The sequence below is a fragment of the Ursus americanus genome, chromosome 23 (assembly GCF_024610735.1).
Source record: "Ursus americanus isolate L20-20 chromosome 23, mUrsAme1.1.p, whole genome shotgun sequence".
In the NCBI taxonomy this organism is placed as follows: domain Eukaryota; kingdom Metazoa; phylum Chordata; class Mammalia; order Carnivora; family Ursidae; genus Ursus; species Ursus americanus.
In genome coordinates this window covers 44,427,961-44,455,109 of record NC_142149.1, presented here as the reverse complement: position 1 = coordinate 44,455,109, position 27,149 = coordinate 44,427,961, and the positions used below count along the sequence as shown (strand labels likewise).

General features: G+C 60.2%; 1 protein-coding gene across 7 annotated transcripts; it reads left to right on the top strand.

The window, feature by feature from the left end:
- Positions 1-1,389: 1,389 nt before the first annotated feature.
- Positions 1,390-24,055, top strand: CLUH (CLUH binding protein of NUMT mRNA). 7 transcript variants are annotated; one of them, XM_087854683.1, is made up of 26 exons: positions 1,390-1,606; positions 9,134-9,336; positions 9,486-9,657; positions 11,049-11,192; positions 11,373-11,497; positions 11,600-11,754; positions 11,836-11,961; positions 12,266-12,413; positions 12,638-12,730; positions 13,527-14,221; positions 14,989-15,212; positions 15,412-15,513; positions 15,647-15,747; positions 16,599-16,751; positions 16,848-16,910; positions 17,007-17,251; positions 17,501-17,585; positions 17,748-17,901; positions 17,982-18,121; positions 18,923-19,003; positions 19,090-19,215; positions 19,294-19,415; positions 21,320-21,413; positions 21,496-21,630; positions 21,703-21,776; positions 22,510-24,055. In XM_087854683.1, exons 1-26 carry the CDS (start codon positions 1,507-1,509, stop codon positions 22,694-22,696), a joined length of 4,047 nt encoding a protein of 1,348 aa, XP_087710809.1. In that variant the 5' UTR covers positions 1,390-1,506; the 3' UTR covers positions 22,697-24,055. The 7 variants fall into 7 exon arrangements, with proteins under 7 accessions (XP_087710809.1, XP_045629221.2, XP_087710806.1 ...); XM_045773265.2 differs by having other exon boundaries at positions 15,409-15,513; XM_087854680.1 differs by lacking the exon at positions 1,390-1,606 and adding an exon at positions 4,062-6,168 and having other exon boundaries at positions 15,409-15,513.
- Positions 24,056-27,149: the final 3,094 nt, after the last annotated feature.

Sequence of the window (27,149 nt, the reverse complement as noted above, 5' to 3'; positions counted from 1 at the left end):
AGGCTGAGCGAATCACCCAGCATTTCACACTATCTAAAGTACTTCAATGACCACCATCTCCTCACAACAGTTGGTGAGAGGCTAGACACGTGGGTGTTTTTATTTGACAGATGAATGCCTGAGATTTAGTGGAAAGTAAAGTGACTTGCTCAAGGTTACAAAAAGAGACAAGGTAGAGGTTGCAGGATGCAGATTTCCAATCTAATCAAGTATTAGGTTTATACACCTTCCTCACTGCCTGCCTTCCTCATACACCCAGTAGTCAGATCTTTCTTTAATTTCCAAGCTTCTTGTGCAATGGCCCAAACTCATCTGCCCCTAGTCTAGTTCAGCGTCCCCTTATTCCCCACACAGCAGTTGGAGCATTTCCCCCTCCCTTCCTTCTGCTTGAATGATTAAAGACGTTCACCAGCCCCTCTCCCAGCACCTGCACTCTCGGACAAAGTCCGCTTTTCTTTGCAATTTTTATGAGGCTCTAGGGCCCGCCCCAGCCCACCTCTGCAGTTTCAGCTTTCCAATTCCCATCAGATCCTGGCAAATTCCTGTCAGGAATAGGCCTTAAATGATTCCCAGGCCTGTGCATGAAAGACGCTCCCTATTCTCTCCACCTGGAGAATGTCAGCTCACTGGGAAGACCTGGCAAAATGTCACCTGGGCAGCATTCTCTGACCTCACTTCTCAGTCCCCACCAAAACCCAGACTCCTAAAGTAATGAACGACTGTAAAGTGTCCAGGCTGTGGATTTAGCTTGACTCAGCTCTAGTTCTTGCTCTGTGTGTGACCTTGGTCTCAGCTTCCTTCACTGAAAAATGGGGATAATGTGCCAGCCTGCAAGTAAAGACCCAGCTGGTGGGGGGTGTGGAGGCCGCTGGTAGGGAGGAGCACGTTGTAGCTCACAGCAAAGTTTAGTGGCTCCATTTCTGACACTGTATCCCCTTTAGCTGCCCTGCGCCCCTCCCTCAAGAAGGTAGAGGCACCCCAGCTCCACCCTTTCAAGCCTGGTGAGGAGTGTGCTGTGGGTCACACTGACACCGCAGATTAGAGGCCGCGTGGTCATTTGGCAGATTTGCAATAGGAAGCAGAGGGCTATTGGGGGAGGGGACGGTGAGCAACGGCAGTCCTGGAAGAGTCTCCACCCAAGGTCAGGGCGCCCGCGGGACAGGCTAAGAAAGGCAAGGACGTCCCTCCGCAGCCCCGCCCCTCGAGGGGGCCAGAAACATCTCCGTACCCTGAGACACAGTGCGTTCCCTTTAAGGCGTTCGGGAAAGTCACCGCCTTTGGTGGACGGCCAACAAGCGCGATGCGTTTTGTCCCTCGCGGGCTTCCGTGGGCCGGGCCGGGCGCGAGGGCGGGGCAGGGGAGCGGCGGTGGGGTCAAAGGTTACAGCGCGCACCACGTGGGCCGGTGACTCCGTCCTTCCCGCAGCGGCCGCGGCGCGCAGGGCACTTGGGTTAGTGGCGCGGCGGGCGGCGCGGACAGCCGAGCCGGACGCCTGCTCCCGCCGCCATGGTCATCAAAACGGACGAGTTGCCGGCGACCGCCCCGGCCGACGGCGCCCGGGAGCCCAGCTCGCAGGCCGGTGGCAAGGGGCGGCCGGGCGCGGCCGGTGAGCGGGGCCGGGGCCAGCGGTCAGCGGGGCGGGGAGGCAGGATCGGGCCGAGTGGGCGGGTGGATTCGGGGTTTGCAGGGACCGCCGCCTTCCCTCCGTCCCGGGCCGGGTTGCATCTCACCGGGCCGCCCCCGCCCTGAAGGTCACCTTCACTGTCGCCCCCGGCTGCGGCCTGGGTTTCGCACGTGGGGTCCCAGGGAGGACAGCGGTAGGGGGGGACACGTGCGCGCACACGCGGTTTCGGGGTGCGCCGCCGCCGCAGACTGATGGAATCGGTGGCCCCACCCCCTCCGCGCGCGGGCATGGATTACCCTCCGGGCTGGGGTCACTGACACTTGCTCGGTCTGGCACCTTTCGCGTCAGGATCTCAAGCATTGCCCATATACAGGGCTGCAGCCCTGCGAGTAAGGCTCAACCTGGGACTTCCTAGGTATGGTCTGTGGGGAAGAGTGCGAGCAGGGGGTGGGTGTGTATTGTGAGGGGGCTTGTCTGGTTCATTCCCAGAGGCAGTGCTTAACCCCAGGTGTTCAGGCTCTGATCTCTTCCCTGTTAGGTGTTGGCCTGATCTGCAGACCTAGGGGTCTGTCTGCGTGAGGGGGCAAAGCCAAACTCCTTGGCAGGAGTAGGTGTTTGTGCCAGAACTTGATCATTAACCCGCCTTATTGCGAAAAGTGGATCAGCCCAGGGTTGCTGTTTTTAAGGCAAAGGTCATCAGTGTGGAGTGGAGCTCCCAGTTCTCCCCCGTGGGGGCTCTGTGGCAGTGGCTTTGGGAGTGGCTGCAGCTTTTCTCTGGTGGGGCCTGCTTCATCTAGTTCTCCTGAGCTTCCTCTGTTCCTTCCATCATGTCTCAGATTCCAGCCTTGAAGCTGGAAGCCCTTTCCCAGCGCCTCAGTTGTCATCTCCAAATCATCCTCAGGGCCCCAGGCCTGGGCTGTGGTCCCTCTCTGCCCTAGTTGATGGTGGGAATGCAGAACTACCTCTGTCTTCACTCCCCCCACCTTCTCTCGGCAGGGACTTGTCATCTTCATCTCCTTTCCCAACTTCGGTGAGTCAGGATGGGAATGATATTTAGGAAGCTCTCTGACCCTGTCACAGCAGTTACCTTGTGTTGGGGGTAGGTACTGTGACAGCTTTGCTGATTGCCTAGATCAGGCCAAGGTTTGGGCAGAACAACAGATGCTGGGGCGCCTGGGTATCTCAGTCGTTAAGCATCTGCCTTCGGCTCAGGGCGTGATCCCAGGGTCCCTGCCCCACTTCTCTAGCCTGCTTCTTCCTCTCCCACTCCCCCTGCTTGTGTTCCCTCTCTCACTGGCTGTCTCTCTCTCTGTCAAATAAATAAATAAAATCTTAAAAAAAAAAAAAAGAACAACAGATGCTGATGACTCCAGCCACCCTGATGTGGCTCTGAATCAGTGGGGCAGGCTAGATAAGAGGAGGTCGAGTCTGGCTGATTTCCCTTCTAGCAAAGAGACCTGAAGAGATAAAGTGACTTGTCCAAGGTCACACAGCACTTTAGCTGCAGGGGGCATCTGGATTTCTAGCTTGTGGCCAGCATGCCAAGGCTTTCCCTACCTGTGCCAGAGGAGGCCGGGACAGGCTTGTTGGTTTGGATTTATGTTGAGAACATGGGGACTGAGGAGGGGAGAGTCTGTTGGAGGGTTTCCTCTCGGGCTTGAGTAAAGCCCTGGCTCCACTGTTTGCTGAGAAGATCTGTCTGGGGCAACCTGGGTCAGGGGAAGGGCACAGCTGTTCATTTTTGGGAAACTGGGAGCATGCTAGCGGGTGGGACATTGGCTCCCTGTGTCTCTGAGAAGCTAGTGTAGATAGTTAGGCTTTGAATTACAGCCAGCCTGAATCTATTCAAAGAGGAAGGGTGGCCTTAATGGAGACCCCCAAGTAGGTTCTCATCCAGGCTTCTGACCCTTAAGACCCAGCTCTGGAAGGTTCTCCAGTCGCTTTGAGGAGGTAATCCAGGCCTTTTGGGGTCCGGGGCAAGGGTCAGTTACCTTCTTGGGAATAAAGCTGCTTTTAGGGGTTAAGAGAACGGGCAGGTTTTTCAAGTTCACAGTGGTGTGTCAAGTTCCTTCTGCTTAGGGGAGGGCTCCTTGGAGTTGAGGCCCAGAGCAGAAAAGGGGGCTGGCAGACTGGGGAGGAGCTTGAGGGCTTAGGGGAGCTCCCTGACAGAATCCTAAAACTCTAAATGTGGGGCGGTCGGAGGAGGCCAGCTTGAGGATCACTGGGCTATCTCCAGACCTTGCACACCTGTCTCTGGACTCTGGGGACAGGAAGGAGACAGATGCCCATATCATTGGGGTCTTCTGGAGGCTGCCTTCCTGCCCCTACCCCTTTCCCTTGAAGCCCTGTGTTCCTGGGAGGGGTGATGCGTCTTTTGGGGCCTTACTTCCTGCTGGAGCCTCACCTGCCGGGGCCTTGCCTGGGGCGGGGCTTGGCCCTGACACAGTCTACTGAGTGAGGCCATGCCAAGCTGGGGAAGACACAGAGGCCACTTGGGGTGTCCGAAGTTTCTTTTCTAACTCCTCCTTTCTGTGCTCCCAGTCCAGGCCAGGGGTACACTTTATCTCCTCATTCCAGTCCAGCCAGTAAAGACTGGGAGTGTGTAGGGGCGCCTGGGTGGCTCAGTCGTTAAGCGTCTGCCTCCGGCTCAGGGCCTGATCCCAGCATTCTGGGATCGAGCCCCACATCAGGCTCCTCCACTGGGAGCCTGCTTCTTCCTCTCCCCCTCCCCCTGCTTGTGTTCCCTCTCTCACTGGCTGTCTCTCTCTCTCTCTGTCAAGTAAATAAATAAAATCTTAAAAAAAAAATAAAGTTGAAGTATACAGAATATTTGAGATACTACATTTAAAAAAAAAAAAAGAAAAAAGACTGGGAGTGTGTATATACAGTGTGCAATTTGGCCAACCCCTTCCCATTCTGCAGAGGACCACCTTTTTCCCCTTCCCTAAAGCCCAGATCCTAGGGGTGTCCCCTGGGATATGAGAAGAGGGGATGCCGGCCCAGGGGTGTTGAGGGTTGGGAGGGTGCTGTGGTTGGAGATGGATCTGCCTCACAGCCTGAGGCCTGGAGGAGGAAGAGCTGCTGTGTACCTGGTGGGTGCTGCAGCCTGGGGGGTGGCACTCAGAGGCATGGGTTTGGACACCTGACAGACCTGGTTTTTTCTTGACGTGGCTTAGCCGCCTGTTGCCTCCAGGTCCTGGGGCAGCTTGCCTACTGGCCTCTGGGGCCTCAGTTTTCTCAGGGGAGGTGGGCCGGTTGAGCTGTTGGAGGGACTTGCTGTGGGATGGGCCTAGAGCAAGCACAGGCTTTCTGGGAACCAGAATGGAGATGGTCGGAGCTGCTTCTCAGAGGTCGCTGCCAGGATGCTCTGCCCCACCCCCTTTTCCAGAGGGTTAAGGTGTGTTTGAGAAGAGGGCAGGAGAAGAGGAGCTCTGCCTGGGTCTGGTCAGTGTGTGTAGACTGGAGCCCTGGTGGGGGCTGTGGAGAGGCTGAGGACTGGAGGGGAGGGGTTCTGGAGTGCGCCTGGCTCCCCGCCCCCACTCTGGTTTGCATGGATGCCGGAGCAGTGCTGGCTGGGCCCTGGCAACAAGTCAGAGGCCCTGGGAAGGCGCCCTGGCGAGGCTGGGCATGTTCCTTCTCCACAGCCCAACGGCCTTCGGCCTCTTGCTGCCAGCTCTGTTTTCCCCCCGGGGGAGAGACTTGGTTTTCTCCTGGCAGCGCAGGGGCTGCTGGGAAGGGAAGATAGAGCCTGCCAGCTTCGTGGTGGAGCTGGAGGCCTGGGGCCACGGGTGCAGTTGTCCTCTGGGAGACTGAGGGCCCATCCCCCCTCCCACCAGAACCAGTGACTGTCAGGAAGAGGAGAGCTGCCAGGTCACCTGCAGGGGGCAGCATGAGCCAGAGGCCTCAGCCAGCCACTTGACCCAGGAGGCAAGCAGGGTGCTCAGCGTCTGCGACTGGTGGACGGGGTGGCCACCTCATGGCTTGGGCCCGGGTCTGCGCCAGCTGTTGCTGGCAGCTGGCTGAAGCAGTCCTGCCCACCCCCACTGGGGTTGGGGCTGAGGAGAGGACCCCCTTACTGGGCCCTGTCCCTGCCAGCGAGTCCCCAGGGCCTTCGATCCTGAGGGGCCCAGGTACCCCAAACGCTGGGTTCTCCTGCCCCCCTAATGGCTTTGCCAGCAGTGACCCCCCTTTTGGTGGGTACAGGGAGGTGGGCCTGAGCGCTGGTAGCAGCTCCCCCTGGGGTCCTGGAGCCACTGGGGCCTCCTGGCCCACAGCCGTCCTTCTGGCCGACCTTGAGCAGCATTCGAGGCAGGGGGAGTGTGCCCTTCCCAGGGCTGCCCCAGCAGGCCTGGCCCCACTGAAACCCGAAGCCAGCCAGAGCTCCAGCCCTGGGCTGACCAGCTGCATGGGGGCGAGTGTAGTGGCAGAGGCCGGAACAGGGGACTCAGGCAGTGGTGAGCCCGAGCCGGAGAGCTGGCTGCCTTGCTGCCACGGCGGTCCCGAGACTCCAGAGTCCAGGAGAGGGCAGCCTCCAACTGCACCAGGTGGGCTGTGGGGGCAGGGAGCCAGGTGGCCAGCCTCTTGTGGGGAGATCACTTGGCCCTAATCCAGTGGTAGGGAGACCTTCAGGGTTCCTTAGAGAAAGGAGGAGGGGCAGAGCCACCATTCTGGGGGAATAGAGGCCCTTGGGAACCAGCCACATTCCTGTGAAATCTGATAGGGATTGGGTACCCCGGGGCATAACCTGGTGCTGAGGTACCTTCTGGGCAGGCTCCCCAGCCTGGGGAAGTGGGGCGGGAGCCTCGACTATGCTTGCCTTGCCTCCCCTGCCCTCCTTCTTGGCCCGGACTCAGGGAGCACAGGGTGCCTGTCTGGGTCGGGTTTCTGACCTCTCACTTTTGGGGTTTTAGACCTCAACGCTGCTGCACCATGTTGGGGGGGGGCCTTCTTGCTTCTCCCCTCATCCCAGGGGCCTTCCAACAGCAAAGCCTTTTTCAAGGACCCAGTTAGGGAAAGTGCCTCCTCATATCTGCCATTCCTCTTGCTGCCTTTTGGAAGCTGACCAAGTACCACCCTTCTCCCCACCCTCCTGCCTGCTTCGTCATAGAGTCAGCCGAGTTCTCCCTTTGGGTGGCTGCTCACTTCAGGGGCTTGGGGTCTCACTGCTGGGGCTGCGGGCTCACTAGAGAGAGGTCCTCGTGTGTCCCTGTGGCTCTCAGGAGTTCCACCTCAGGTTTGGAGAGGTGTGCTGGGACAAGATGGGGGTGATAACGGTCCTTGGAGATACGTAGTGGCCAAGATTGAGGGCAGCGTGACAGCATGGTGGTGTGGGCTCTTGATGAAGTCTGGGGTCCACTCTTGACCTTGGACAAGGCTCTGAACTTTTCTGGGCCTCAGATGCCCTTATTTGGGGGGAGGTGGAGGGAACTATATCTGAGCTCCTGGTGGTCCTGTTTATCACTAAGCTGAGGGGACACAGGGAAGAGGGAGTGGCTTCTCTTGGATGCCGCCGCCCCCCGCCCCCCGGCGGCATGCCCTTCTCTGCTGGGCTTATCTCCTTTCCTGAGGCCCCTGGCTCCACATTCTGGTGGATCTGGGTAGGGCCCACAAAGGTCTGGGGAAAATGCGTCTCACTCCTAATATTAAGGAAGAGGAGGTGGGGTGTGGAGCGGAGCTGGGTGAGCTGACCTGTCTGGACCTCTCAGACAAGCAGAGGGCCAGTTTGGCTGCCAGGCAGGCCACAGGTGGAAAGGCCCGGGGGTCAGATGGATACCCAGGCAGGCCTGTGTCTTTGCTGGTGTGATTGTGAGGGGGTCCCTGCTCCCCGGGCAGGGAGGGGCTCTCCTTTATTCCCCTTAGTGCCTGGGTAAAAGGTAAGGTTTTGTTACCTGCTTTCTTCTCTTTCCCTACAGCATTGAATTGGATGCTGTACACAACTATTGGACTTAACTCCACGTTTGCAGTAATTATTTCATTAATTCAGTGCATTTCTGTTGAGTGCAGGAAAGATAGAAGGAAGAAGATACAGCTGCTAGTGTGAACAGCCCCCCAGAATGGGAGGTGGTCACCATGTCTCCGGGGGCAATGAGGAGGCAGTGATTCTGTCGTCAGGAGTCATTTAGGCAGGCTTTAGAGAAGGCGTGTAGGGACGCTTGGGTGGTTCAGTGGGTTGGGTGTCCAGATCTTGGTTTCGGCTCAGGTGATGATCTCAGGGGCGTGAGATTCCAGCCCTGTGTCGGGCTCCGAGCGCTGAGTGTGGAATCTGCTCGAGATTCTCTCTCCATCTCCCCCTCCCCTGCTTGTGCTCTAAATAAATAAGTAGAGAAGGGGGTTTATTTCACCTGGGCCTTGACGGATGAGTAGGAGTTTGCCCGATGCAGTGGTGTATTGAGGGCAGCGTGAACTGCACAAAGCACAAGTGGAAGGGAGGATGTGGAGCCTGTTCTCAGGCTCCCTGGTAGTTGGGTGTCTCTAAGACGTTGACAGGCAGAGCTGGCAGGAGCCGAGATGGGCTTCAGGCTGGTGCGTGAGAGTGTCGGCCTAAGAAGCTTGGATCTTGTGAGCTGTGGGTTCTAAGTGGTGCTCTTGAAATAGGGAAAATGGCCTATCCGGGGCCGTGGCTGCAGAGGCTGGTTTCCATGACCAGTTTGGAGATTAGGCTGGGTGCTTGGGGGGGGCGGAGCCCCCAGAGCAGAGGCCAGCTTGTGGAGGAAGGTGAATTCCATGTTAACAAGATGAGACTTCGCTGATGCCTAAGGGATGGCCACATGTTGAAAGCTTGAGCAGGGCCTAGATTGGCCAGGTTAGCTGCATGTCGGGAGAGCGTTTGAAGTCATGGGAGGTCAGGAGAGGCTGGGGCCCTGGGGTACCCACAGCCTGGGCTGCTGGAGGGGGTGCGGAGGTGGAGAGCAAGGAACAAGGGATCGGTGGCTACAGGGAAGGGCAGGAGAAAGTGAGCAGTGTGGGACGCCTGGGTGGCTCAGCCGTTAAGCGTCTGCCTTCAGCTCAGGTCATGATCCCAGGGTCCTGGGATCGAGCCCTGCATCGGGCTTCCTGCTCAGCGGGAAGCCTGCTTCTCCCTCTCCCACTCCCCTTGCTTGTGTTCTCTGTGTCTGTCAAATAAATAAAATCTTAAAAAAAAAAAAAAGTGAGCAGTGGCAGGTGCTGCTGAGAAGTGACACACCTTGAGGCCAGAGAAGACAGTTGGGTTTGGTCCTTGGAGTGACTCTGTGGAGAGGGATTTAGGTGGTGTGCTCAGATGGAAGCCAGACTGCAAGACTGAGGAGCAGATGGGAAGGGAGGACCCAGGATGTGGAAGGGAGAAGGCAGTGGTTTCCAGGTGGCCTGGGTTGAGGGAAGTTGTGTGCCCAGTGTGAGTGGGACTGTGGAGTCTGGGGTCGGGCCAAGTCTCGGGAGGAAATGCAGACGCCGTTCTGTGGCGCACGCGTCCACCCAGGTGGGTGAGGCAGGTGGCCCCACTTGCCTCAGCCCCTTCCTTATTACCCGCAGAGCTGCCGTCAGTCATGCTACTGAACGGGGACTGCCCAGAGAGCCTAAAGAAGGAAGAAAGGGCTCCCGAGCTTCCCCGGGAAAATGGGCTGGATGAGGCCGAGCCAGGAGAGGAGACGACTGGACAGGAAGTCATTGTTATTCAGGACACAGGCTTTTCTGTGAAGATCCTGGCACCCGGGATTGAGCCCTTTTCTTTACAGGTGAGATGGAGGAGGAGTGCTGGCAACCAGAGCGTGAGCCCGTTAGGGAGGACAAGGCTGGAGGGCCACGTCTGGCCGTCGCTTGTCCTAGCCTTATACTGCAGGGCAGTATGTCCTCATCAGGGTGTTTGGGGCCTTTTCCTTGGTAGGTGTCCCCCCAGGAGATGGTACAGGAGATCCACCAGGTACTCATGGACCGCGAAGACACATGTCACCGCACCTGCTTCTCACTGCACCTGGATGGCAACATGCTGGACCATTTCTCAGAGCTTCGCAGTGTCGAGGGGCTGCAAGAGGGCTCGGTGCTACGTGTGGTGGAAGGTTTGTCCAGAAGTTGGGCAGCCTGCCAAGGGAAGGCATACAGAGGTGGGGCCGGGTGGCACTCCTCCCACCCTGGCTGGTATCTCAGTGTCACAGATGAGTGTGTGGAGGCTCGGAACAGTACTGAACTTGTGAAGGCAGGATCGGAGCCCAGATCTGCTCCTCAGGCCTTCACACGTGTTAGGTGCAATTATAGGTTAAATATCAACATTATAGGTTAAATATCAAAGTCATGTTTTTTTGGTTTTTTTTGTTGTTGTTAGTTTGTTTTTTAAACAGTACCAACTGGGGTGCCTGGGTGGCTCAGTCAGTTAAGCATTTGACTCTTGATTCAGCTCAGGTCATGATTTCAGGGTCATGAGATCGAGCCCTGCGTCGGGCTCCACACCAGGCATGGAGCCTGCTTGAGATTCTCTCTCTCCCTCAGCCCCTCCCCCCCCCCAACTCTTGCTCTGTCTCTAAAACAAAAAACGGGCGCCTGGGTGGCTCAGTTGGTTAAGCATCTGTCTTCGGCTCAGGTCATGATCTCAGAGTCCTGGGATCCAGCCCCACGTCAGGCTCCCTGCTTGGTGGGGAGTCTGCTTCTCCCTCTGCCCCTCCCTTGCTTGTTTTCTCTCTCAAATAAATAAAATCTTTAAAAAAAATAAAACAGTTACAGTTTAGAATTTAAAGAAAAAAGAAAAGTTAAATCTTATAAGGAAACTAAAGGTTCACAGCTCTCAAGTAGAGTGGTACGGCCCAGTGTGCCCCAGTCAGCTGGTGTGGTGAGGCTGGTTTGCTTGTAAAATGAAAGCTTCCGTGACCTTGGGTCCCCAGGGGAGAGAGAGCTCAGAGATTCCGGGCAGTGTGAGCTTGTTAAAAGCAAATGTGGAAAGTATAATGCAAGTGTGCCCAGACTTACTTGATGATGAAGTCTCTCTTCTCCCCCAAAAGAGAGCCCATTAAAATTCATGAAGCATATATTGGGGGGCAGTGTTGTAGTTATGGGGAAGTCCTCAGGCCACCCCCGAGCAAGGGCTGCCCTGGGAGAGCCGGACTGAGGCTGCAGTGCAGGACCCCGCAGCTCCTTGGGCCTGCCTACCTGGGACACCTGTGAATGAGAGCAGGAGGCCTTTGGGGGCTCCCCGAAGCCTGTGTGCTTCGAGAGGCATTCTTTGTGCCCTTTGGCTGAAGGTTCTTTGCAAACAAGGATCCCTGCCTAACGGAAGTGGGTGTGTGTGTTGAATCCAGCACTCCAGCTTACGTGCTCATAATGGAATCTGTAAGTGGTGGCCTAAAATGTGAAAATCAAGACCACTGTGGTAGCCCTGTGGCCGACTTCTCCGTGCTGGGGAGGTTGGTGCAGCGGGGAGTGGGCCCTGCTCACGCGCTGCCCCTCACCTTCCCGACAGAGCCGTACACAGTGCGTGAGGCCCGCATCCATGTGCGCCACGTCCGGGACCTGCTCAAGAGCCTGGACCCATCCGATGCCTTCAATGGGGTTGACTGTAACTCCCTGTCCTTCCTGAGCGTCTTTACTGATGGCGACCTGGGAGGTGCGGGAGGCATTGGGGCTGGGGGTTGGGCAGGGGTCCAGGGGCAGATTGGCCGGGGGCTGGTGAAGGGACCAGGGGCCAGGCCTTGCCACCAGGAGGGGGCAGGGCTGGAGGCATCCATGTGGGGGCCGGTTTGCCTGCGGGTGGCCCTGTGCTGACCACCAGCCTCGGGTCCCTCAGACAGCGGGAAGCGGAAGAAGGGCTTGGAGATGGACCCCATTGACTGCACGCCACCTGAGTACATCCTTCCAGGGAGCCGGGAGCGGCCGTTGTGTCCCCTGCAGCCCCAGAACCGTGACTGGAAGGTGATATTCCTGGAACACGGCCAGGGAGCAGGCCCCTGGCAGGGTGGGGGACCACCACACCTGGAGGCCTGGCCCCCTGCTCATGCTTGGCCATTCTCGCAGCCCCTGCAGTGCCTGAAAGTGCTCACCATGAGCGGCTGGAACCCACCCCCTGGGAACCGCAAGATGCACGGGGACCTCATGTATCTGTTTGTGATCACAGCCGAGGACCGGCAAGTCAGCATCACGGCGTCCACTCGGGGCTTTTACCTGAATCAGTGAGTTCCTGTGTGACCCCATTCCGGGTCTTTAGGCAGCAACTTGGGATGCCCTGTGCAGTGACCACCCTCTCCCTGCAGGTCCACAGCATATCACTTCAACCCCAAGCCTGCCAGCCCCCGCTTCCTCAGCCATTCCCTGGTGGAGCTGCTCAACCAGATCAGCCCAACCTTCAAAAAAAACTTCGCCGTGCTGCAGAAGAAAAGGTAACTCCCCTTGTCCCCCACGCCCCCAAGGTTGTGGGGTGAACCTGCCAGCCTGAACTGCAGCATGTCTGCCCTAAGAAGCCCTATGCCCTCAGCCCCTGGCACCCCAGAGCCTCCCTTTAGGGAGCTGTTAGACCCCAAGACAGCAGTCCCAGAGGAGGTCCCCATTTGCTTCCGTTAGACTCTGCGGGGGCAGGGTCTCAGGGCCGGAAGGCACGAGAGCTGGCGGGGGCTTCAGAGAAGGGGGCTTGGCCAGGGCTCTGAGCTTGGCCGTCTTCCCCATCTCCCCGTCGCACTGCCACAGGGTCCAGCGCCACCCCTTCGAGAGGATTGCCACCCCGTTCCAGGTGTACAGCTGGACAGCCCCCCAGGCGGAGCATGCCATGGACTGTGTGCGCGCGGAGGACGCCTACACCTCGAGGCTGGGCTACGAGGAGCACATTCCCGGACAGGTGTCTGCAGCCTGGCCCTGCCCTCCCTGGGCCCCTGTCTCCCCCCTCCCTTGGTGGGGGCCAGGCTGAGTTCTGTGCGCCTCCCTGGAAACTTCATCTGCTTGTCTGTCTTGTTCACTTGGGAGCTTTTGAGGCTGTCCACAGGCAGGTGGAGGGAGGGGCTGCCCAGAGCAGGTCTCGGGGCCTGGGCTGAGCTGGCATCTCCCACCCTGGTCCCTTTGCAGACCCGGGACTGGAACGAGGAGCTGCAGACGACGAGGGAACTGCCCCGCAAGAACCTGCCTGAGCGGCTGCTTCGAGAAAGAGCTATATTCAAGGTACCTGCGGCTCCTTCTGCCTGACTGACAGCCTCAGGCCCGCTTGCCACCTGCCAAGAGGGCTGGTCAGGGTACCCTGCAGGGCATTGGCTGGCTTCTCGCCTCCAGACAGACTGTCCCAGCTCCGTTTTTGTGACCTCTCTGAGACTTGGGAGTCCGTGGGCTGGGCGGAGGCCAGGGGGACCTCCGTTGTGGGCTGCATGACAGATTTCTTCCGGCTTCCCACCCACCACTGTCTGCCACCGGGACCTCGCCTGGGCACACGTGATATTATTTAGAGAGATGAGAAAAAATAATGCTTTCGAAAGAGCCGTTTTTAGTTTCCTGTAGTCTTATTGCCTGGAGATGATAATGGTAAACATAAGCTCTCACTGTTGGAGTACTAATTTTGCCAGGGGCCGTGTCAGGTGTTTTACAGGCATCCTCTCCTGTCATCTTTTGGACATCTTCTAAAGGTCGATACTCTTATCGTCACTGTTCCATAGTCAGGGAGAACAGGTCTGAGAGGTGACCTGGCCAGGTTCACCTGGTACAAAATGAGTGGACCCAAGACCCACTCTAGTCCTTCCCCTCCTTGTTAGTCCCTAAGCTCTGCTGTCTCCCTGAGCGTAAGTACGTGTTTTCAAAAGGTAGGTTTCTTACCCTTTTCCAAGTGTGAGGAAGTGGAGGTTAGACCGCTGTGGTCCCCAGGGCCGTCCACTTGCCCCCACTGTCTGGGTGAGCTTGGCCGGGTGGGCCGAAACCTGTGGCTCTTGGGGAAGGGGACTCTCACCCTCCCGATCTCGGCCCCTCCCAGGTGCACAGCGACTTCACGGCCGCGGCCACGCGGGGCGCCATGGCAGTCATTGATGGCAACGTGATGGCCATCAACCCCAGTGAGGAGACCAAGATGCAGATGTTCATCTGGAACAACATCTTCTTTAGCCTGGGCTTTGACGTTCGTGATCACTACAAGGACTTTGGTGGGGACGTGGCGGCCTACGTGGCACCCACCAATGACCTGAACGGAGTGCGCACATACAACGCGGTGGACGTGGAGGGGCTGTACACGCTGGGCACGGTGGTGGTGGATTACCGTGGCTACCGCGTCACGGCCCAGTCCATCATCCCGGGCATCCTGGAGCGGGACCAGGAGCAGAGTGTCATCTACGGCTCCATTGACTTTGGCAAGACGGTGATGTCGCACCCTCGCTACCTGGAGCTGCTGGAACGTACCAGCCGGCCTCTCAAGATCCTGAGGCACCGGGTGCTCAACGACCGCGATGAGGAGGTGGAGCTCTGCTCGTCCGTGGAGTGCAAGGGCATCATCGGCAACGACGGGCGCCACTACATCCTCGACCTGCTGCGCACCTTCCCCCCCGATCTCAACTTCCTGCCCGTGCCGGGCGAGGGGCTGCCGGAGGAGTGCACCCGCGCCGGCTTCCCCCGCGCCCACCGGCACAAGCTGTGCTGCCTGCGCCAGGAGCTCGTGGACGCCTTTGTGGAGCACAGGTGAGGGCCCCCAACCAGCAGGCAGTTCTGGGGCCTGGTCCTTGACGGGAGAGGCTCTGGCCGCAGTCACTGCACCCTCCCCCACTGTGATACCAGGCTCTGCAACTGGGGCATCCGGGAGCTTTGTGTTGGTGGAAAACCCGCAACCAGCTAGACCAGGGCCTCTCAATGGAGGTGGAGCTTTTTTTTTTTTTTTTTAAGATTTTCTAGTTTTTCCTTTGAGAGAGAGTGAGCGAGCGAGAGCACTGTAGTGGGCAGGGGCCGAGGGAGAGGGAGAAGCAGACTCCCTGCTGAGCAGGGACAGGACCCTGGGATCATGAGCTGAGCCGAAGGCAGACGCCCAGCCGACTGAACCACCCAGGCGCCCCTACTGAAGTGTTCTTAAGTGTCCCGGTGCCAGGGGTATCGCCGCTGCGGGTGCTTGCTGCTTAGGCGTCAGCCACAGCAAATGTCCTGCACCACCAACCAGTCTCCTCAAAATGCCAGTGAGGTTCCCGCCTCCCTTGAGAGCCTGGCTTGCGTGGAGCCCCTGACCTCTCCCCTGCTCACACTCCAGCTGTCCCGGGCCAGCTGGGAAGAGCTCCGATGTGCGGTGACCTGCCGCTGCCTGGTGCAGTTGCCGGGCCGGGACGTGTCCCCATGCCGGCACAGGCCGGGAGCTGGGGGCCTTCCGCGGGTCCCTGCAGCCAGCAGGAGGCTGCCAGGCCAGGGAGGCTTCCGGAGCCCTCGTCCCCATGTCCCGCTCTGCCCGGCCTGCTGTGCTCTAGGTACCTCCTCTTCATGAAGCTGGCTGCCCTGCAGCTCATGCAGCAGAAGGCCAGCAGGATGGAGGGCCCCACCTTGCTGGAAAACGGCGGCTCCCTGTCCTCGGAGTCCAAGCCTGAAGACCCGCCAGGACCCGAGGCAGGAAGTGAGGAGGAAGGTGGCGGTGCCGGCGGCCTGGCCAAGGTGAAGGAGCTAGCGGAGACCATCGCCTCAGACGACGGGACAGGTGGGGCTGCTGGGGATGCGGGGAGGGCCGAGCCCCGCTTCTGTCCCGGCAGCTGGTGCTGGCGGGCGGCGGGGGTGTGGGAAGCCTGACCCAGCCCACGGGAGGCCGGCGCATGTCTCTGAGCGGAGCTGGGGGAGGCTTGGGGTAGCGCAGCTGGTGGAGGGGAGCTGCCTCCCAGCCGGCCGTGTCTCCACAGCAGACCCTCGGAGCCGGGAGGTGATCCGCAACGCATGCAAGGCAGTTGGCTCCATCAGCAGCACAGCCTTTGACGTTCGCTTCAACCCTGACATCTTCTCACCAGGCAAGCTTTGCATTAGGGTGGGCACGTGATGGTGGGTGTCATCTTGGGGCACTTGATGCTGGTGGGTGCTGGTATCAGTCTCCCCACCCGTCTCCCTTCTGCCTGGCTCAGGTCTCTGCTGTCCTTCCCACAGGGGTTCGCTTCCCAGAGTCCTGCCAGGAGGAAGTTCGGGACCAGAAGCAGCTGCTGAAAGACGCCGCCGCCTTCCTGCTCTCCTGCCAGATCCCCGGCTTGGTGAGGGAGGTGCCGCAGGGGTGGGGGGCTGCACAGGGCATGTTCTTAAAGGCCCAGATGCCTCATCCATCCAATTCTGGGAGCTTGTGGAACCTTTCCTGGAGTAACTTCCTTAGACCTGCTGATCTGTGAGGTAGACGAGGCAGAGTGATTGTCACCATCACACAGATGGGGCTGCTGACCCGGAGAGGCCTAGGGAGGCATCAGGCACAGAGTCTGCTCTGTTGTGCCTTCCACAAGGGCTGGCAGCTAGGGGTCTGGTCCTTTGAGCCCCTGTGTGACAGGACAGCTGGTGGGGGCGGTGCGGGAGGGCACCTGGAAAAAAGGTGGGGAGGGTCCTGTCCTCTCAGCCTCACAAGCTTTGTACACAGGCTCCTTGGATGATGGGGTGCTTGCTCCCCAGTAAGGTAGCCCTGTGGTCGGGTGGCATGCTTGTCTCAAGTCTTTGAGCCGGGTGTTCTGTGCCAGCTGCCCTGGTCCCCTTCCTGACCTCTCCAAGGCTTGGCACAGACCTCCACAGCTTGGCAAAGCTGTGGCCCCTAAGTGGTCACCTCTGCTCTATCCTGCGTTCTCAGGGGGGCCCTCATCCCTGCTTCCCTGTTGGGTGGGTCTGGCAGTCACAGGGTGACTGCTGTCCCATTTTCCTGGTGCTTGTGCGGAAGGCTGGGGACTTGTGTCTCGTGTCCTGGCTGCTGCTGTGTCTTCTTCCCTCTTCCCAGCTGGGAGCTCAGGTCTCAGTCCCCTCCTTCCCTCAGGACCTCAAGATAGCATGAGCTCCCGGCTGGGAAGACCCAGGGTGGGAGGAGGAAGAGGGCCCAGGCTGGGGGGGCCTGACCTGCTGCAGCCCACAGGTGAAGGACTGCATCGAGCACGCGGTGCTGCCCATGGACGGGGCCACGCTGGCCGAGGTGATGCGCCAGCGGGGCATCAACATGCGCTACCTGGGCAAGGTGCTGGACCTGGTCCTCCGCAGCCCGGCCCGAGAGCAGCTCGACCACATCTACGTGAGTGATGCTCGTGTGGCGGGTGCTGCGACGCGGGCGGGGGGCCGGATGGAGGCCTGGGGCCCGACCGAGACTCCCTTCTCTGAACCCTTGCAGAAAATTGGCATCGGAGAGCTCATCACCCGGTCTGCCAAGCACATCTTCAAGACGTACTTACAGGTACTGCCGTCCCCACTGCGGCGGGCGGGGCGGGGGGAGGAGCCCTGCGCTGGGGCCCGAGGGCCCTTATGACGGGAGCCCCAAACTCCCTCACAGGGAGTGGAGCTCTCGGGCCTTTCGGCTGCCATCAGCCACTTTCTGAACTGCTTCCTGAGCTCCTACCCCAACCCCGTGGCCCACCTGCCTGCTGACGAGCTGATCTCCAAGAAGAGGAACAGAAGGAGGAGAAACCGGCCCCCAGGGGCAGCAGATAACACAGCCTGGGCTGTCATGACCCCCCAGGAGCTCTGGAAAAACATCTGCCAGGAGGCCAAGAATTACTTCGACTTCAGCCTCGAGTGGTGTGTGAGCAGCGCAGGGGCGCTGGGCCCTCAGCACGAGGGCCTCTGGGGGCCACGGCCCGTGGTTGCAGGGTGTGGGCTGGGAGAGGAGGAAGGGAGCAGTGGAGGCTGCTTGCTCGGGGAGTGGGGATGGGGCTCTTGGTCCGGGTCCTGGCTGGTGAGTACTTGGTACTCAGGTGGGGAGGCAGCCGTGGAGAAGGGGGCCAAGCGGGCTGGGCTCCCCAGGCCCACGTGCTGCCTGTCCCCCAGCGAGACCGTGGACCAGGCTGTGGAGACCTACGGCCTGCAGAAGATCACGCTGCTGCGGGAAATCTCCCTGAAAACCGGAATCCAGGTGGGGTGACTCAGGGCCCTCCCACGCCCTCGCTCCTGTAGGGTCTGCAGGGGCATCGGGGCAGGCATGGCTTTCTCCTGACACGGGGTGGTAGGTTGGGAGGTGCTGGCCATGTGAGCCTGGGGTTGAGGCCACCTGTGGGTGTTGGGCTGTGTCCCCCAGATCCTGCTGAAGGAGTACAGCTTCGACAGCCGCCACAAACCCGCATTCACTGAGGAGGATGTGCTCAATATCTTCCCCGTGGTCAAGCACGTCAACCCGAAGGCCTCGGATGCCTTCCACTTCTTCCAGAGTGGGCAGGCCAAAGTACAGCAGGGTGCGTGACCAGGTGTGGCCGGGGGGAGGGGGGTCCCCTGGCCCAGCCCTGACCTTGCCACCCTTGGGGGTGCCCTGCAGGCTTCCTGAAGGAGGGCTGTGAGCTCATCAATGAGGCCCTGAACCTGTTTAACAACGTGTACGGAGCCATGCACGTGGAGATCTGCGCCTGCTTGCGCCTCCTTGCTCGTCTCCACTACATTATGGGCGACTATGCCGAGGTGGGCCTGGAGCACCCTCTGGGCTGTGTCAGCGGAGGCCTTGGCTGGCACTGGGGGATGGCTAGCAAGGGAGCCGGGGCTGTGTTCCCACCCCATGCCGCAGGCAGCGGAGGTTCAGGCCTGGGGAACCGAGCCCCGTCGTGGGGCCGAGGGCGCTGCTCTCCTCGGGGGCCCCCTGGGAGGAGCAGGCAGAGACCGGAGAGATCCCAGGGAGTTGCTTGTTCTGCCTGGGCTTTCTTCCCCTGCTCTGCAGCTCTGTAGTTCTGTTGTTGGGAGAGCCGCCATGCTTTTGGACAGAGTGGGAGTGATGACAGGGCCTCCCTTTGAGGGGAGAGTGGGAAGGATGGATTCTCAGAGTCCCAGCACCGGGGGCCTTGTGAGAGCTGCGTGAAGCTGCTCAGAGCGTCTCTAAGCAATCCTTGCCTGCTGGGGCTTGCCTGCCGTGTTGGCTTGGGGGCATCAAGAGGCTGCTTCGTGGGGGCAGGGTGCGCTGGAGGCCTCCGTGCCTCAACCGTAGAGTCTTTTTTTTGTTTGTGTGTGCCTTTTTTTCTTATTATTGCTTTATTTTTAGCCTAATTTTAGATTCGTATAGATGTTTGCACAGATTTTGTTAGGGGCAAAAGGCTCCAGACAAGCTATTTGAAAAGGCCTCAGAGTGGGGCATGGCCTTCCGTGCTCAGAACCGAGTTTTGAACACTTCTCTGCTGAGGAGGCTGAGCTTCTCGGGGGCTGCTTGGGGGCCAGGCAGACTCAGCGTGGGGAGCTGCCCACCCGGGGATGACGATGCCCCACCTCTCCCAGGCCCTGAGTAACCAGCAGAAGGCAGTGCTGATGAGCGAGCGAGTGATGGGCATCGAGCACCCCAACACCATCCAGGAATATGTGAGCAGCTGGTGGGGGCGGGGCCCGCGCGGGGAGGGGGAGGGGCAGGGCCCGCGGCCCCCGGGCTGACACGGCTGCCCCCGCAGATGCACCTGGCCCTGTACTGCTTCGCCAGCAGCCAGCTGTCCACGGCCCTGAGCCTGCTGTACCGCGCCCGCTACCTCACCCTGCTCGTGTTCGGGGAAGACCACCCCGAGATGGCGCTGCTGGACGTGAGTGCTGGGGGTGCGGCGGGGCGAGCCTCGGGCCTGGGGCAGCAGCACTGACCCGGGCCCTCCCGCTGTCCGCAGAACAACATCGGGCTGGTGCTGCACGGAGTGATGGAGTACGACCTATCCCTGCGCTTCCTGGAGAACGCGCTGGCCGTCAGCACCAAGTACCACGGGCCCAAATCCCTCAAGGTGGCCCTCAGGTGAGGCCGTGCTCGGTTAGGGCCCCGGGAGGCACTCGGTTGAGGGGTGGCCGTGGGATCCGGCGTTCTGCCTTCCATCTGACTCCTGAGGAAGTTTCTCTCAACTTCGTCTCTTCTGAGTCCTGGGCTTGTTTGTCCGCCTCGGGTGGATTCCAGAGCGGAATCCTGGGGAGTCCGCGCACCCCCGCCCCCCGCCCACGCCTGTCCCTCCCGTGCCCCGCGCACCCCCACCCCCCGCCCACGCCTGTCCCTCCCGTGCCCCGCGCACCCCCACCCCCCGCCCACGCCTGTCCCTCCCGTGCCCCGCGCACCCCCGCCCACACCTGTCCCTCCCGTGCCCCGCGCACCCCCCGCCCACGCCTGTCCCTCCCGTGCCCCGCGCACCCCCGCCCACGCCTGTCCCTCCCGTGCCCCGCGCACCCCCGCCCACGCCTGTCCCTCCCGTGCCCCGCGCACCCCCGCCCCCCGCCCACGCCTGTCCCTCCCGCGCACCCCCGCCCCCCGCCCACGCCTGTCCCTCCCGTGCCCCGCGCACCCCCGCCCCCCGCCCACGCCTGTCCCTCCCGTGCCCCGCGCACCCCCCGCCCCCCGCCCACGCCTGTCCCTCCCGCGCACCCCCGCCCCCCCGCCCACGCCTGTCCCTCCCGTGCCCCGCGCACCCCCCGCCCACGCCTGTCCCTCCCGTGCCCCGCGCACCCCCCGCCCACGCCTGTCCCTCCCGTGCCCCGCGCACCCCCGCCCCCCGCCCACGCCTGTCCCTCCCGCGCACCCCCGCCCCCCGCCCACGCCTGTCCCTCCCGTGCCCCGCGCACCCCCCGCCCCCCGCCCACGCCTGTCCCTCCCGTGCCCCGCGCACCCCCGCCCCCCGCCCACGCCTGTCCCTCCCGTGCCCCGCGCACCCCCCGCCCACGCCTGTCCCTCCCGCGCACCCCCGCCCCCCGCCCACGCCTGTCCCTCCCGTGCCCCGCGCACCCCCGCCCACGCCTGTCCCTCCCGTGCCCCGCGCACCCCCGCCCACGCCTGTCCCTCCCGTGCCCCGCGCACCCCCCGCCCACGCCTGTCCCTCCCGTGCCCCGCGCACCCCCGCCCCCCGCCCACGCCTGTCCCTCCCGTGCCCCGCGCACCCCCGCCCCCCGCCCACGCCTGTCCCTCCCGTGCCCCGCGCACCCCCGCCCACGCCTGTCCCTCCCGTGCCCCGCGCACCCCCACCCCCCGCCCACGCCTGTCCCTCCCGTGCCCCGCGCACCCCCGCCCACGCCTGTCCCTCCCGTGCCCCGCGCACCCCCGCCCCCCGCCCACGCCTGTCCCTCCCGTGCCCCGCGCACCCCCACCCCCCGCCCACGCCTGTCCCTCCCGTGCCCCGCGCACCCCCCGCCCCCCGCCCACGCCTGTCCCTCCCGTGCCCCGCGCACCCCCGCCCACGCCTGTCCCTCCCGTGCCCCGCGCACCCCCGCCCCCCGCCCACGCCTGTCCCTCCCGTGCCCCGCGCACCCCCCGCCCCCCGCCCACGCCTGTCCCTCCCGCGCACCCCCGCCCCCCGCCCACGCCTGTCCCTCCCGTGCCCCGCGCACCCCCGCCCCCCGCCCACGCCTGTCCCTCCCGTGCCCCGCGCACCCCCGCCCCCCGCCCACGCCTGTCCCTCCCGTGCCCCGCGCACCCCCGCCCACGCCTGTCCCTCCCGCGCACCCCCGCCCCCCGCCCACGCCTGTCCCTCCCGTGCCCCGCGCACCCCCGCCCACGCCTGTCCCTCCCGTGCCCCGCGCACCCCCGCCCCCCGCCCACGCCTGTCCCTCCCGTGCCCCGCGCACCCCCGCCCCCCGCCCACGCCTGTCCCTCCCGTGCCCCGCGCACCCCCGCCCCCCGCCCACGCCTGTCCCTCCCGTGCCCTGCACACCTCCCCGCAGCCACCACCTCGTCGCCCGGGTCTACGAGAGCAAAGCCGAGTTCCGGTCGGCCCTGCAGCACGAGAAGGAGGGCTACACCGTCTACAAGACCCAGGTGGGCCGCGGCGGGGCTGAGGCGGCGGCCTGGGCCCGCCGGCGCTCCGCTGACGCCCTCCCGCCTGTGCCGCCCCCCGCAGCTGGGCGAGGACCACGAGAAGACCAGGGAGAGCTCCGAGTACCTCAAGTGCCTGACCCAGCAGGCCGTGGCCCTGCAGCGCACCATGAACGAGATCTACCGCAACGGCTCCAGCGCCAACATCCCGCCGCTCAAGGTAGGCCCCGCGCGGGCGCCCGCACCCCGCGCCCCGCCGCCGCCCGCGGCTCATCGCCCTGCCGCCCCTCAGTTCACAGCGCCCAGCATGGCCAGTGTCCTGGAGCAGCTCAACGTCATCAACGGCATCCTCTTCATTCCTCTCAGGTGAGGCCCCGCGCCGCGTGCACCCCGCGTGGGGGTTGGCGTTAGTGCTCTGCTTCGTAAAATAAGTGGTTCACTGTCGTGGCTCGGAACTGAGTGGTACCGCCAGTGCCGAGAATGCCCGGGAGTCGTTCAGGAGGTGTTCTGTGTGGTGGAGCAGACCCACGTCTGTAAACGTTGTTTTCTTTCCCCCATCTCGTTATTTGCACACGATTGTAGATCGTGGGCAGAGCTGTCTTTTTCCGCACACTTGCTGTGACCCAGCGTTCTCTCCCTGTGGGTGCGTAACGAGCGGCTCTATTCTTCCTCTGGTCTCCTGCTGCCAAAGTGTGGGGGTGCGCCCTGCAGCCGGACCCCGAAGGCTCTCCTGGCCCTGCCTCCCTCCCACCGCTGGGGGACACGGTGCGGTCAGCCAGGGCTCAGGGCACCGACAGCGTACCCGCCGTGTGTCGTGCTCCTGCCCCCCTCGCACTTTCTGGGAGTCGTCTGCTGTGGGAGAGACCACGTGGGGCCATGGATGCGAGCTGGAGGTGCAGGCTGGGCCAAGTGCACAGAGTTCTGTTTTAGCACTTTGAAGGCTTCTGGCTTTGGGGAGGGAAGCACTTATTCTGCATGTGTCTCACCAAACAACAGATCCTGATTGTGCCCCGGGTTTAGGTTTAACCAGGGTCAGCAAGGTGACAGAGGGCCCAGGCTTGCTCTGACACCTGCCCTTCACCCCTGTCCTTTTACTCAGCCAAAAAGACTTGGAGAATCTGAAAGCCGAGGTGGCGCGGCGGCAGCAGCTCCAGGAGGCCAGCAGAAACAGGGAGAAGGCTGAGGAACCCATGGCCACCGAGCCTGAGCCAGCAGGGGCCCCAGAGGATTCAGCCTCCCAGCCCCAGGCTGCCAAGGACCCTTCTTCCCCAAGCTTGCAGGGGTAGAAAGGGAGAGACAGATGGACAGTCAGCCAGCTGCCCCGTTACCCAGTGATCCAGACTCCAGGAGAAGGGGGGCATGCCCTACAGATTGGGAGAGGAAACAAACCCCTCTTCTTCCATGTTTCCAACCCCAACCCCACCCCCAGACATCCTCGTGGGACCCTGGCCTGCCTGCCACCCCCCCTCAAAAGATGTTTTTGCACTGGTTCAATGAATATACGATGCAGAGGCCTAATTGAAGACACGTGAATGGAGTGTGTGGGCGTCAGTTTCCAGTTGGGGGTCAGGTGCCCCTTCGGGCCCCCCCATCCTCAAGCAGGTGTGTGCGAGTGTGTCCATGCCCGTGAGTGTCGTGGTCCGTCCTTCCTAACTTGTACATAGCCCCACGTTGGTTTCGAGTGGATGACGTGAAGATGAGATTTCTCAGGTCATTTGTATGTTTGACATATGGCTGCTGCTTTTGCTGCCACTGCCCCTGGGCCCAACTTGGCTTAAAGTCCAGGTTAGAAGTCAAAAAGAGGGGGGCTTTCCTGTGTCCTAGGATGGGAAGTCAGAGCTCCATGGCAGGGCTGGCGGGTGGGGGTGCACTTTAGCTTCGTGGCAAGGTAGGAGCCTCAGGGGCTTTACTGATTGTGACTGGGCCTGGCCTCGCTGTGCGTGGGGTCGGGGAGCAGGGTGGGCAGGGGTGGTTCCCTAGACACACGCCCTGTTCCCAGCCCTGGCCCGTCTGCCCTTGGGCCTCAGCAGGAGGCAGTGCCTCCCCATGCCCTGCATCCCGGCTGGGGCTAAGCCTCGGGGCTACAGTCTGAATGTATCCTCCCCCTTTTTAACCTGAGCTGCCTGAGGCACAGTGGCGCTGGGGCAGGCGTGAGGGACTAGGGGAACCAGGGCGGAATCGTGGACCCTGATGGGGAATTGATAGACACAGGAGTGAGTGCCACTTGCTGGTGGAGTCCAGCTCCCTACCTGGTCCCTGTCACACAAGCACCTCCTACAGAGAGTAGCTCCGTGGTGGGGTGGGAGGTATTGTGGAAGGTGGGGGCTCTCGTGAGCCCCAGCTGCTCCCTCTCCCGCCCGCCTGTGCCGCTTCTCCGGGCCTGCTGTTGGAGCCCTGATGGGTCAGGGGGAGACCGCCACCCTGGTGAGCTTGAGGGAGCCGTTCCCGGGCTGGGGCCTCTGCCAGGGGGCTTTGCGGGGAGCTGCTTCTGGGTATGGTCTGTCCAGATACCTTGTTTCAAAGGCAGTGGGTGTGAGCTAGCAAGCGAAGCCTCCCCACCGCTGATCAGATCAAGAACTTTTTCTTGTTTTTAAACCATCACGTCTTCATTTCACATTGGAATAAAGTGCGTTTTTGAAACCTGCTGCCCCAGCCTCTCCTGTGTGTTCTGTACCAGTCTCGTTCAACTGGGAGGGTTGTTGCCAGAGATATTACCAGTGGAAGAGTTTAAAGCACGTGAACGTGCATGCATTAGGTCAAACTGAAGGTCATCCTTAAAATGTCATTTAAGGGTAGGTAGAGTCATAGTCACCCAGCTAGGGTTTACCTGACTGCCAGTCACTAGACCAATGAGAATGACACAGTAGCTAAGTGACATCTGTAGGTCGCAGGAGAAGAGGCTGAGAATCGCTCCTTCATGATAGAGCTTCACGTGGCACAGGTTCGAGGAAAGGCTGGTTGGGGTGAGGGGTGCCGTAGGGTGGGGCCCGGGTCCTGGCCCTCATAGGTTGCTGAACATCTAATTCTGGCCATCTGCCTTGTCCCTGAGTCCGGAGAACTGGGCTGCAGCCCCCAGAAGACTAGGTGCTGGAATGGGGGCTGTCAGGTTTGCCATCCTAGGGTAAATTTTGGGCGAGCTAGGCTCTTGTGGAGATTTAGTGAGATGGGGGAAGGTGAGTGTGAGGGGCAGGGTCTGTGAAGTGGGAGGGTGCCTGGGGGGCCCGCCTGTAAGAAGAGGGGAAGTATCATAACTGGCAGCTGCTCCTTGGCCATCTCAGCAACATGCATACCTGAATACCTTTTTGAGAACTGGGAGAGGGTTTTTTTGTGTCTTTAACAAATTCTCTGAAAAGAAAAAAATATTCCAACCCGATTGTTACTTTTCCTGAGCCGACTGGAAAGAAGACGTTCTTGACCTTGAAGTTTCCTTTTTTTTCTTTTTTAAAGATTTTATTTATTCATTTGTCAGAGCACAAGCAGGGGGAGAGGGAGAGGGAGAAGCAGGCTCCCCACTGAGCAAGGAGCCTGATGCGGGGCTCGATCCCAATCAGGACCCGAACCGAAGGCAGACGCGTAACCAACTGAGCCACCCAAGTGCCCCTGTGGTTCATTTTAACACGCATCTTACTTTTAAACATCTTTTTGAAGAGCTAGTATAGCCAAATTAAGCTTTTAAGATTGTATCATCCGGGGGGGAAAAAAATTGTATCCATCTGTCTCCACTCCTGCCCTTCAAACTGCCATTGTGAAATGGGTACTGAGAGGACTGTTGGACCCCGCACTGAGGAACCTGTGTACCGTGAGGCAGCGGACCCGGTATCCTGCTGTGGCCCGAGTCTAAGCTAGCCAATCCAGGGACACCTGGGTGGCGCAGTGTTTTAAGCATCTGCCTTTGGCTCAGGTCATGATCCCAGGGTCTTGGGATCGAGGCCCGCCTTGGACTCCCTGCTCTTCGGGGAGTCTGCTTCTCCCTCCACCTCTGCCCCTCCCACCAGCTCATGCTCACTCTTAAATAAATCTTAAAAAAAAAAAAAAAAAAAAATCAGGGGCGCCTGGGTGGCTCAGTCGTTAAGCATCTGCCTTCGGCTCGGGTCGTGGTCCCGGAGTCCTAGGATCGAGTCCCGCATCGGGCTCTCTGCACTGCGGGAGGCCTGCTTCTCCCTCTCCCACTCCCCCTGCTTGTGTTCCCTCTCTCGCTCTCTCTGTCAAATAAATAAAATCTTAAAAAAAAAATCCAGCAAGGAATGCATATCAGGACACCTACTCAAATGCAAACTAAAATAGCCCCACTAGGCAAATCCACTGATAAAAAGAAAGTCAGACACGGAGATACAGACCATGCAGGACCCAATTATCCTGAGAACAAAGTCATCTCAGAATGATTTAGGAGCTTTCTCAAATTCCAAGTGTAGGCAACATAAAAATCCTTGCCAACCCATTCCCAGGTTCGGCCCTGTTCCCAACGGTCAGCTCCCAGGGAGTTTGCCATGTGGTGCGATGTGATAGAGGGCCTCAGGGATGGGTCCAGGGTCATTCTTTGCTAAGGATTAAAAAACTGAAAGAGGTCAGAAGGTCCTCCTTACACTCAGCTGACAAGATGCTTAACATAGGCAGAACCAGATACGGGAAAAAGCATGTGCATTTGGGTTTGAGTCCTGGCTCACCCTCTAGACTGGCTTCATACCTTTGGCATAAGATCTCACCTCAAGTGAGCCTGTGTTCTTGTCCATAAAAATGTACTAATGTCCACCAGCAGGGAGTGTATGTGAGGATAAGTGTGTGTGGAGAATAAGGGTGTTGGCACCTAATAAGCATTCAAAGTGTTAGGTATTTTCCCTCCCCCTCCACTTTTATTTTTAAAAATTAAGTAAACTACACCCAGCGTGGGGCTCGAACTCACAACCCCGAGATCGAGAGTCGCACCCTCGTCTGAGCCCGTCAAGCGCCCCTCCACTTTTATTAAGAGGGCTGGTGACCAAGTGGGAATGATGACCACACAGAATATTCACAAAGGAACAAACTCCACATACCGAAGTGACAGTGATAGGACTGAGACCTGAGCCCAAACCCCAGCTCTGGGGCCCAGGGACCACTGACTTCTGTCCAAATGTCTTCTTCAATGAGGAGCGGTTGAATTAATTAGACCAGTGGTTTTGAAGCTTGAGCCTACATCAGACTCATCTGGGTGGCTGTTAAAATGGATTTTTCATACAGATGTTTCAGATACAGGTCTGAGCCGGAGCTCAAGAGCTTGCATTTCTACTGAGTTCTCAACTGCTGCTGCTGCTGGCCTGCAGCGGAACGTCGTGAGAATCACTTTCTTAGAGAATTCTGGTAGGTCTCTCAGCATTCAAAAAATGTGTCTGCATGCAAGTCAAGTTTCGCCAAAACCCAGACAGGGACAGAGCTGCCACATTTAGGATGCAGTACCATTTCCCCACCAAGTCTTCCACTTTCCCATCCCTCGTCCTCTGTCAGGGACACACCCAACGAACGTTGGGAAGAAGCCTGAAGTGATGCACCAGTGAGTTTTGACTAGCTAACTGCATTTCAGGATCGTTGACACCAAAGCTAGAACTCTCTGCCCCTAGGAAAAGTGGTCAGGCTCATCATCTGCATCTCAAGCTAGAGGAAAAGAGGAGCCCCGCAGAGAAATGGAAAAGCTGCAAAACTCAGAAGACTGGAATTTCAAGCAAATTACTTTGGTGCTCCTGAGGATTCCCATTTTGGGATGGTGGG

Bases quoted from the DNA above. Each gene is read 5' to 3' on its own strand.
- CLUH (XM_087854680.1), top strand. From the start codon at position 5,601: ATGGCTTGGGCCCGGGTCTGCGCCAGCTGTTGCTGGCAGCTGGCTGAA. The intron at 11,498-11,599 runs GTGATATTCCTG...CCATTCTCGCAG, and splicing joins CCCAGAACCGTGACTGGAAG to CCCCTGCAGTGCCTGAAAGT. The intron at 21,777-22,509 runs GTGAGGCCCCGC...CCTTTTACTCAG, and splicing joins ATCCTCTTCATTCCTCTCAG to CCAAAAAGACTTGGAGAATC.